Source organism: Scomber japonicus, chromosome 17 (genome assembly GCF_027409825.1).
Source record: "Scomber japonicus isolate fScoJap1 chromosome 17, fScoJap1.pri, whole genome shotgun sequence".
Classification (NCBI taxonomy): Eukaryota; Metazoa; Chordata; class Actinopteri; order Scombriformes; family Scombridae; genus Scomber; species Scomber japonicus.
In genome coordinates this window covers 10,493,633-10,505,328 of record NC_070594.1, presented here as the reverse complement: position 1 = coordinate 10,505,328, position 11,696 = coordinate 10,493,633, and the positions used below count along the sequence as shown (strand labels likewise).

Sequence of the window (11,696 nt, the reverse complement as noted above, 5' to 3'; positions counted from 1 at the left end):
GTTTTCGACTCAGCCTTTCACATTTAACAAAAGATTCAGTACTCAGATTTTGTTTCCAAATGAATTATGCAGCAGTTTTTTGTTTTTTTTATCAGAACAGATCATATCCAACACAACAGAGCTCCAGGTAACGCTGGGCGAGACAACCAACTCCTACTTTTTCCACAACTATTTCTGTACAAACGCACTTTAACCAGATGTCTTTTTTTTTTGTTAATACGAACAATTAAATTAAGGCATAAGAAGAAAAAAAAGAGAAAAAATAAAAGAGGATCTGCTCGGTCGACCCAAGAAAAGAAGATTGAAACAAATTATACAGAACTAAAACCTGTTGACATATTTAAACTAAAGTTGATACATGTCCATCTGAAGTGAACAGAAGGCGGGTCACTCTTCTGGCTGCTGCTCAACAGGCAGAGTATCGGCGGATCCATCATTGATGATCAGAGACAGATGAGTTATCTTTGACAGCTGGGCCTCTGAAATGGAGGTAAGAAAAAGAAAGATGATGAGCAGCTGCTTATTAATATGACAGGAGTTACATTTTTTGACGTACATTGATATACTCAAGATTCATTAGAAGCTCTTTAAACTTATATAATTGGATTGTATCCCATGAATATTTACTGATCGCATTTCATTTCACCCAAACCAAAACAAAACACATTTCCGACATCAAACACTGTGACAATCTCTCACCAAAACTGTCATCAGAAGAAGACGATGTTTCTTCAGCAAGCTCACCATCATTAAATTCCTGAAAAATCATCAGTGAATTCAGAACATTGTATTTTTAGCCAGTTTTCAATATGATGAACGGCAGTTATTAAAATCTTTATTGTTGAACAAACAGCACGTGTCTTCTGGATGCTGTGAAGATCGTACATGACTGGAGTGTATAAGACTTACTATGTGATGCTGGTGTGACATCTATCACAGTCATCATACTTCAAAGTCCCACACAGACTAAAAAAGTGAACTAACCTAAAGAGTCTAATACACACATCAACCTAAAGAGCACTACACATACACAGCAAACCCAACACAGCCTGGCTCTCACATGTTTATTCTGAGTAGAATATGAAGTCTGAGTCTAATACTACATCAAATCTTCTGTCCATAGAGAGCTTTTTACATCTGGACCAGAACTCTGAGGACATCGTATTAAAACAAACGTAATGGTCACATTTCTGATCTGATTTCAAACAGTTACCTCGTTGTGTTTCAGAGGTGTAGACACCAGCTGCTCACCATCCTCCGTTTCAGCTTCTCTTATTTGGTCTAAAAGAACAAGCAGATATCAGAGCACAACTTTACAAACCACTTGATCAATATCCATGTCTGTTTAACCATCCTGTCGTCCTCGAGTCAAGGAAGGAAGTTAGGAAGAAGAAGGAAGGAAAGGAGGGAGGAAGAAGGAAGGAAGGAAGGAAGGTAGGAGGGAGGGGGGAAAGAAGGAAGGAAGGTAGGAGGGAGGGAGGAAAGAAGGAGGGAGGGAGGGAGGGAGGGAGGGAGGGAGGAAAGAAGGACAGAAGGAAGGAAGGAGGGAAGGAAAGAAGAACAGAAGGGAGGAAGGAAAGAAGGAAGGAAGGAAGAACAGAAGGGAGGAAGGAAGGGAAGAAAGAAGGCACAGTTAAAACAGATGGGGTCAATTTGACCCGGGAGGACGACACAAGGGTTAAACTAAAATCATTATATTTACTGTCAAATATTTATGTTCATATGAAGAAGAAAAAAAAAAAGGGGTTGGTAATGACCGTGCATGGTTGGCACATTTAGTTGTTCATCAAGTTGTGGCTCATCTCTGCAGACATCCATCAAACAAATGTCTCCAACCAGACAGGTCACCTCTTCCACCAGGTCACTCTGAAGAGAAATAAAGACAGGGTTCAGTCACTAGTGATGTGATGAGCTGCAGTTTCACTTCAATATTGTGTTTAAGTCATTACCATGTCTAGATAAGGAACTGTGTGGGTTTGTGGTTCCATGTCAGATGTTAGAGCTGTGGACACAGAAGCAGGTGATTAGTCACACATGTGGTGTGTTGCTTTTCTTTTTTTTTTTAATAAAATAAAATATATGCTTACAAACAGAAATGAGGGAATAACATTAAAACTTCTTAAAACTTGACATATAAAGAGTTAAGATGAAGTCGACAAACCAAAATATTTACCTTCATGAAGAATCAACGCATCATCTTCATTAATCATGTCATCCTGAAACAGAACATATGACCCATCACTGACACTACAAACAAACAAAAACTGTCAATATTCATGTTGGTGCTCGGAATTATTTCCATTTACTCAAAATTGGGATCAACCTTACCTCGTCACATGCTGATGCGCAAGACATTTCCTCTGGGGGGGAAATGTCTTCCATTTCCTTTCGGTACTCTGTAAAGAAATTCAAAATTAAAAACTACAAATGGGCAAAACATCAAAATAATCTGAGGATATGACAGAATTGGTCCAATTCAGCAGGATAGACTCATGAGTGGCTTTGAAGTTGGAGGAAGTAACCAATGATCATCTAGTTAAACAAAACATATTCATGAAGGTTTCCTCACAAAATACACCCTAATGTTCTGATATGTTAACATTCCAGCTGGATTTAAGTTTTACCTATGGTGGGGTGTTTTTTTTGTAACTGGTCTTATAAATTACTTACCAATTAACTTCTCAAGAGGAAGATCCACACAAACAAACAGTGATTCATCCTGGACCTACAATGTGAAAAATTATAAACATTTTAATAGAAAGAAATCAAACCCAAAAATGACCTTACTTGCAACAGTAAAGATTTGGATTATATAGTTTCCACATATAGAATCTATAGTACTTTACATACAAGCTTTTTTACCTCATTTGATTCTTCTGTCTTCTGCTGATCGACTTCTACCTCAGGACTACTGTCTGCCTGGACAACCTTTAAACAAGGGATTCATTTGGATACATTTACATTTTCTACATTTATCCATATGTGCCTAAAACCAAAAGGGATAATTCACGCATGATTTAGGTTTGTTTTACCCAAACTAGGCTGAAACCAACCCACAAACACAAAAAAACTGTACATTCCTGAATCTCATATGAAGAAACTCGTTGTGATGCAAATTACCGTTTCCTCTGCCGACACACTGCTGAGACAATCGTCTCTCGCAATCATCTCTCCATCATCGCTCTGCTCATCTGGATCTGCAAAGGAAAAAAGGGTGAATCTTTACACTACATACTACACATACTGCATCCATCCCCTTGCTAACTGGAACAGAGCTTTTATAAGACTGATCAGCATTTAAGCCAGTCAGTCATCACAGTGCATTACTGTCACTGTACTTCATTTAGTAGAGTGTGCTACCTGAGCAGATCAAGCAGGCCTCTTCAACAGAGCAGGTGACCTCTTCAATCACGTCACCCTGAGCAGTGACACAGAGAACAAGCACAAGTCAGACATGAGATGCTTCACAGTTTGATTTCAGTATAATGTGGACTGAATTCAAACCTGATCTGCAGACGGAGATGTGCAGATGTGTGTCTCACTGGCTGCTGTGTCGGTGTCAGCTAGCAGGGCTGCAGGTACACAGGCACATTATTAGATTTAAAAACTATCAGTGTGTGTTGCTTAAAGGATTCAGAGTATTTCCTTACTATAAAAAACAACAGGAAGACAAGATGTGATTTAAAACTTGCTTAACTATTAGGGTTCAAATAAGGTTCAAGTTTGCATTTTAATATGGAAGAAAAAAAATTAAAAACCTGAAAGTATTTAATCCAACAAATAATTTAAGATGATTCAACAAACCTGAATATGAATCCTCATAATGAGCCAAGGTGTCCTCTTCAGTCATCAAGATATTCTAAAACGGAACAAATGATAAACCAGTGAGTACTGAAGGACAGGTAATTTAAGGTGCCTTAAATTTCTTTTAAATTATTCATCTGTACACTAAATATTGAATGAGTATTATTGACTGCATTGGGCATGTATTTCCATAAGATTACCTTGGCATTTGTGGCAACATGTTGGACCTCTTCCTGTAGGGCACCATCTCCTGCTTCAATATCCTGCTCTGTGAGAGCATCTGTTAAGACAATCCATCATCACCATCATCAATACTGCAATTTTGGACTACCTTAAAGTTCAGTATGCTGTAGGCATGTGGCACCCTTTTTCAGATCATCCCATTGTCTAAGGCTACATTATTTAATACAATCTATGAGTGTTGCGTTGGTAGAATTAGGAATAACTCACCAAAGAACTGCTGTGCAGGAAGCACACAGGAGGGCAGCACCGAGTCAGTCTGAATCTACAAGATGACAAAACAAAAGAATTAAAAAACATCATGTCCTCTCTAGAGTCAAAATGACTTTTTTGGCACACTGCGTCAAAGAACCTAAGCAAGTGTTTTTGGTATGGAGTTATCGCTCATCTCTCTAAATCACAGCAAAACACACAAAACCTATCCGGAGACAAAATCCTCAAGTTCAGATGAGAATGAGTTCAGTTTTTTTGTCCATTGTGCATTTAAAAGGTGTTTATTTTAAGGTAAATGTGTGTGAGTGTGTGTGTATTGCTACAAACAACTTCAGGTACCTGCTTTGAGTCTTCAGAAGTCTCAGAAATGGTCTCATGCAAGTCAGTGTTCTCCCTCTCTATGGGAAAAGCTTGGCGGGGAATCTTTAGAAGAAGATGACACCCCAATTAGATTTCATCAAGTCTATCTACCCACATGTACATATCTTAAGTCTTAGAATAACATTTACTTCTTTAAACCATAAAAATGATCCAATGCCCTATTCAGAAAAAACTACTGTAGTCAGAGTCTATACACCTTGTACAGACAGATGTTAATGTCACAGAATTTACCATTTTTACTGATGTGATGCTGTTAACAGGACTGTTCACTGCAGTGGTAACCTCGCCATCATCTCTTTCTCCATTTGAATCTGGAAATGCAAAAAAAAAAAAAAAACATCTTCATACAATCACTTACAGAAATTGACAGCAGGTGACCATCAGCATCTGGTCAATTCAACATTACAACCAAATTAACATGATACCTATGAATTATTTTTAATTTCAGCTGCTCATTTGAGGGGAAGGCCATGCATCACATTGTGTTTGCTTACCAGAATAAATCATGTGAGAGCTGCCTTCCATGTCGGAGGTCGTCTCCTCTTCATGTGGTGGATTCTTCGCGACCTCAGACTCATCCGCTGCCTTTTGAAGGTTCTCGTCGGACTGAGAGTTTGATTCACCTGGACAAATACTGTCGGACAGGGAAGCGTTCTCTTCTTCAGAGCCCTCGTCAGTTTCCGCCACATTTTCGGAAAAGCTCAAGGTCAAAACATCACAGTTGTCTTTGTTATCAGAGGGAGGTAACGCAGTGTCTTCTAGGTCACTATCCGATGGCGAGATATCATTTGATTCAGTTTGAGATATCACAATAGTGGGGGATATTTTCACCCCTACGCTGGAAACAGTTTCTATCAGGCTCTCCAATGTGCTGAGGATTTGGGGATCACATTCTGACAAAATCGGATCCCTTTCTTCTTGAGGGGACTCTTCAGAGCACTCGCTGTTGTTTTGAGTACTTTCTAATTTGTAGTCGCCATCTGTTGCATGAAGGTCAACGAGCTCGTCGCTGTCTGTCTCCTGAATGTTTGAACACTCTGTTTCTGCTGGTGTTTGATCTTCAGGTAGCTCAGTCTCTTTCTCTGTTGAATGTTGAATTTCTGGTGTTGCATCAGGTTTCTTTTCTTGTGTGGAGCTCCACCAGGTTTTCAGTGCCTCGTTGATCACCTTGCCTTCACATTCCAGCAGCACGTTGCATTTGCTCTGTCCTTCTTCTCTTACTACTCTAATGACAGTCAGCTGTAATAAGTTGTCTGCTGTGAGTGCTGACAGCTCATCTACGGCACCGGTGTCCAAAGATCCGTGTGAAGCGTCGAAACCTTCGAGCTCGCACAAAAACGCCTGCGGTGGAGTTTCCAAAAGGTCGAGAGGCATTTCTCGAACATCTGATCTCTTGACTTGGGACTTGTTTCCATAGTCCACGAAGAGAATGGACAGCTCGTCTCCGTGTTTATCGATGACTTCTCCGCGATACCAAAGCTGATCCTCTGAAAAGAGAGCGATGCATGGGCTGCCGGGGGAAAGACGATCTGTGTCCAACTGTTTCTGATCTGCTGCATTCCCAACTTCTGAGACACTTGCTGTTATCTTATCAAGTTCTTCTGTGTCAGAAGACTGGCACCAAAAGGTCTGAGCATCATTTATAGTTGTAATGTAGACGGCTAACTTTTGTCCCTCTTTAAAGGTTTGCTGGTAGTAACGGAGGGAACTTAAGTCCAGCTGTGAGTTCTCAGAGTTTTCGACAGACTTTTCCATCACTTGTTCACATTTCTCTGGGGTCGATGTTTTACACATCACTTTAACACCATTGTTCTCCAGACTGACTTCCCACACAGATCCTGATTGCCTGATAAACCGGCACTTCAGCTCCTTCTCACCACTACCGCCGATGTCACTTTTGAAAGCTGCAACCACTTCTGAATCAAACGCCTCCTCTTTTCCAAAAGCTGCAGCCTCACTCAGCATGCAGTGTATACTGTACACCGGTAGCTGCAAGAAAGACTTATCAAGTCTGGCCATCTTGGAAATTGGCGTTACTGCTGTATTTCCAAAATCAACAAACTCCACGAGAGCCGTTGCGTTGCCATGAATTTCTCTTACAACTGCTCGGTACCAAGAGGAGTCATCTGCGAACTCTGCTTGAACGAGGTCTCCGGGGTTCACGTCTTTGATGCTGTTTGTTTGGGGCGTTGATTGCAGATCATTGAGCTTTTCCACCAGGGAGAAAATTTCATCCTCCTCTCCGACAAGCTGCACATAAAAACTAAACGGGCTGTTGCAGTGTGAGACGTAAACTTCTGCCTCCATACCTGATGTGATGGACTTTGCGGGCAGGTCTGCGAGTTTGAGCAGTTTTCCAATTTTGGCTTCTGGTGACATGTTGCCTTCCCTCTGAGATTCTGCACCGGGTGATTTTAACTTCACAGGCTGGTTTTCTTTTCTTGGTTTGATTTGGGTATCTGCTGGCTCAGAACCATTTCCCATACTACATGGCTGTCTTTGGTGTGGAGGTCTGTACAGCTGTAATGGAGCAGTTCTGGCCCTCTGACCGTTTTCACAAACGTGCCGTGAACGCTTTGGTGCAGATGGTGGACTTACATCTGCAGATTTTGTCTCGTCTCTCGTGTGATGTGAAGATCTTGGGGCAGAGAAGTTATTTTTCCTGATGCTTTGAGTGTGATCATCCATTTCCGCAGTTTGTCTTGGCACAGCATTTGGAGTCTTTTGCGCATTATTTGCTGAAGCTTTTGGTGCTTTGTGACCCGGGCAGACAACTTGTTCCTTTGTTTGCATCTCTATTTGAAACATTTTCTTGATCTTTGAGTTGATTTGAGTTTGTCCGTGATACAGCTCAACCAGCAATCTTCCATCGGGCTCTCTGGCCACTACCAGAGCTCTGAATTTGCACTCTGTTGCGCTCGTCTCAAACCAGCTATTCACCTCGCTAGGAACATCTGTAGGAACATCGGAGAGACTACACACCACCGCTTGTGCAGGCACGGACATGATGTCACTAGCTTCTCTGGGCACTGGAAGCAGGTCTGATTTGTCCACCTCGATAGTGTCGCCGTAATCCACAAAGTGAACCAGGATTGATGGTTTTGTGGACTTGATCTGCCCCCTGTACCACTGCCCGTCTGTGAACTTTGCAAAGCACAAAGTACCAAAGACTGTCGGGAGTTTCACGTTCTCAAGCTGGTGACAGAGATTGTTCACTTTCATCTTGAGATCTTTTATCACGTCTGCGTTCCTCTCGAGCTGGCAGTAGAACTGATTGACGCTGTTCACACACGTCACGGTGACCTGTTCCTCTGTCCCGGTTTTGACGTTGTGTGTCGAGTAGTAGTATGTGTCCAGGCGGAAGGATGGTCCAGAGGCTTTTTTGGGGGGTACGCTTTTGACAAGATTGACCATGCTGGTGCAGATACTCTCAAAAGGAGTTTCTAGATCCACGATGTTGAAAACGATTTTCTGCTCACTGTACATGACGGCATATATGGTGCACTTTAATATCACAAAGTTGGACGCAGCGGTTGACACAAAGTCGTGAAACCTTGCTGTTGCTTCTTCGTTCCAGTCATTTATGGCAGACGTTGGATCCACGGGGTTTAACAGACTGCAGCGAAAAGCTTGACCATGCAGAGTGAGGAATTCGGGGCAGATCCTCCTCAGGTTGTAGAGGGAGACTGTCTCTGTCTGGCCATAATCAACAAACAGCACGTCTACGTGAGGCGTTTCGTGTTTGTGAATTACGAGAGCTCTGTACCACATCCCATTTTCAGGGTGGCGAGCGACACATGCCGTTTCGGGAGGCTGAAATTCACTTCCTGCGTAATGAGCCTGTATGTCATGCATGAGCAATTTCAAGTGCCCTGCATTTTGTACGAGTTGGCACCAGAAGTCATTTGGGCTCTCAATGTAGGACACGCTGACGTCAAGGACACTTCCGATGGGAAACATATTCTCCTTGAAAGTAGTAGTTCTCCTTTCGTTGCTGGGAGGGGCAACAGTGTTTTGGGTCTTGAAAGGAATCCCGCTGTTCTTGTATAGACCTGAGAATCTGGCATCTGGCATATGTTGTGAGACTGGGATAATGGCAGGCTGCATGGTCATTCTGGTTTTGGGTTGTTTCTGTGTTTCATCCCTTTCAGCGAGACCTGAGCTACACATCAGCTTACTGAGATCTGGTTCTCCGTGTGCCTCAGGATCAGTCAGCTGGACTACATGAATGTCGTCGTATTTCGCTGTCACGCTTACATTTAGAGCTTTGTCTGTGACTGCTTTGATGAAGAATTCAATGGCACCCTGACTCCATCTTCCATCTTTTGGCCTGACACCTGCCAAGGTGCATTTCATTGCAAGCCATGGCAGCTTTTTGAACTCTTCAGGAAGGGGCCTGATGTTACTCCTATCAACCAGCTCAGTGTTTCCATAATCCACAAAAAACACTTTGATATGTTTTTCACCGACTTCAGACACGGTTGCTCTGTAGAAGTCACCATCCTCTGCCTTGGCAGCACAGTAGAGCCCTACAGTTGGATTTCTCACCACATCCTTGTTTGTTGAATCTTTGTATAGATGGTATATGTTATCCATCAGTTCGTCCAACTCATTTGCAAAGTTTTGTGTTTGGATCCAAAACTCTGATGGGTTGGATGTATGCTGTACAAATGCCACATGGGAGGAGTTTAGGGAGAGGTCTTCAACTGGAAACTTCTCTGCCATTTCCTTCACTTCTTTATCCTCCAGGACCTGTCCAGGAGGTAGCATCTTTCTCTGATTCTTTTCTTGCTGGGGAGGATTCTGGCGGCTGTATGCAGTGCTTCGAATGGCATAATCTCCCAGTGTTTTTTCACACTCCAGGAAACAGCTCTCTTTTGAACCAAACAAGTTGTTAATGTTTGTGTTCTCATCCCCATAGAGCGTAACATAGTGAACGCCTTCTGAGATGCTCTGGTACTCGAATTTAGCAATCACTGTTTTGTGCAGGAGAAGGGTCCTGAGATAGTCGATCTGGGTGGTTGTCCATCCAACGCCTTTGTCGAGGATCCCGTGGAGCGAGCAGATGTAAGTCACAACAGGCATCCTGAAAAACTCTTTAGCTAGTGGTCTTACATCCTTCACTTGAACAAACTGTTTTGTTCCATAGTCAACATTGAGTACTTCCACTACTTTTTTGCCTGGAAGTACCTGCTGCAGAACGGAGCGGTACCATCTGCCATCGCTTCCTCTTGCAGCACACGGATATCCAATCATTTCAGGACCGACAACGCAACTGGTCATTCTGCCCTCGAAGCACTGAGTGATTTGTTCTGAGAGTTTTTTCAACTCTCTTGCGAAAACCTTTAACTGGCAAAAAATCCGTTGTGGGTTTGTGACTTCAGTGACAATGATGGTCTCCACAGTTCCTGCTGGCAGCTCTGGGTACATGTACAGCTCTTGCTTGTGCAGTCGCTCACCTGCCTCTATGGAGCTTTGCTGAACCTCAAGAGGTAAATCAGCTCCACTATGGTCTTCCAATGACTTGAGTACAAAGTCCTGGAACATGTCTGGAGCTAGCTTCTTGGCAAATCCCATCTCATACATTTGTTTGAATATGCAAGGAATGTGCAGTACAAATGTTCTGTGAGACACCAGGACGTCTTGAACATGTGCCTTCACAGCCTTCCCTGAGAGAGATCTGAGGAACTCAAGAGCCACTGGAGACCATCTGTTCTCAGCTGAGAGAGGTAAAACGTTGGCTAGCAAACAAAACTCCACTTCAGGAGGCAGGTGGAAGTGCTCCTTCTTACCCCATGCCAGCATAGTTGTGGTGGTGCTGTTTGTCATTCCTTTGTCAATGAGGAACACGTTGCATTTCGAGCCATTTCTTGAGACAATGCGGGATCTGTACCAAGTACCATCTATCTGAACCAAGCACTGGTCACCTGGATTTCCTTCAAACTCTTTAAATGTGTTTCCGGGAGACTGAATATCTTTGGCCAGGGACTGATAATCTGCTGTCCTCTCCTGACTAAATTTCCCCCAGAACTCCACAAGCACACAACAGGGGTGTAGATGGACCCTGGTTATGACGATGGTTACATCTGATCCGCGTGTCGGAAGTCCAAGGATTGATGACATTTTTGCAGTTTCATCGGTCACCTCTCATCAACACAGTGGTGTGGAGCTCTGGATGTTATCTGGAAAACATACAAACACATTAAACACATAAACACACCTTAAATCCAACATTTCTACTGAATACTCTTCCCCCATACACAAAAATTGCGAAAATGACTAAAACTACACAAATTGACAAGGTTACAGACTCTTAAATTTCTTAAAAGCTACATTGGGTTAAAATTACAATTCAATCACTACATTTATTTTAAGGTGCATAGCTCGTGTGAATTGCACCTGCTACTATCTTAAGCATTATCTCAAGTCTTAGATTGTGAGATAAATGTATCTAATGAAACTGTAAATGTTTTATAAGCTTATGTTGCATGTTACAATGGTCTTAGTCACATTTCCCCTTTTAATTTTTAGGGCAATTTAAACAATATGTCGGTGTCATCTTTGCAAGAACAATATACTTGTATAAACAAAATGGCTTGCAATACATCACATATAGCTAATCACTGAAACAAAAAGTTAGTGAGTCAGTCGGTCTCTGAGGTGAAGCACTGACTGGATAAAGTATGAGTTGTATTTGCTGCAACTAACAATACCTAAACCTTGAGAAATGAATTGTTTCTGTAAAACGTCTACAAATGCCTATTTTGTCCAGGCAACAGTCTAAAACCCAAAGATTTATTTATTTATTTACAGACTTATAATGATTTTTCCAGTGAATACCACCACAAACTTCAGCCCCAGAAGTCATTAAACAAAGAGGAGATGTGGGCCGATGTGTCTAGAATAAAGCTAAACTTCTACAACAAACTAAGTGGCCTACCCAGACACAGAAGGAGTACACTGTTAGTCCTACCATATCCCAAATACTCACTGCGTCTGTTCTGTTTTTTCGACTTTCACAGACAGGAGATGGTGATGGTGGAGCGTCAACGAATCTC

General features: G+C 42.2%; 1 protein-coding gene across 1 annotated transcript; it reads right to left on the bottom strand.

Moving 5' to 3' along the window:
• Positions 1 to 387: 387 nt before the first annotated feature.
• Positions 388 to 10,761, bottom strand: tdrd6 (tudor domain containing 6). Its single transcript, XM_053336663.1, has 18 exons — positions 5,133 to 10,761; positions 4,870 to 4,949; positions 4,597 to 4,680; positions 4,255 to 4,309; positions 4,005 to 4,084; positions 3,805 to 3,859; positions 3,514 to 3,572; positions 3,361 to 3,418; positions 3,121 to 3,197; positions 2,863 to 2,928; positions 2,671 to 2,725; positions 2,329 to 2,396; positions 2,174 to 2,216; positions 1,950 to 2,002; positions 1,758 to 1,866; positions 1,214 to 1,281; positions 700 to 757; positions 388 to 479 (listed from the first exon to the last, which is right to left on the bottom strand). The coding sequence occupies exons 1-18, from the start codon at positions 10,759 to 10,761 to the stop codon at positions 388 to 390; spliced, it is 6,789 nt and encodes a 2,262-aa protein (XP_053192638.1).
• Positions 10,762 to 11,696: the final 935 nt, after the last annotated feature.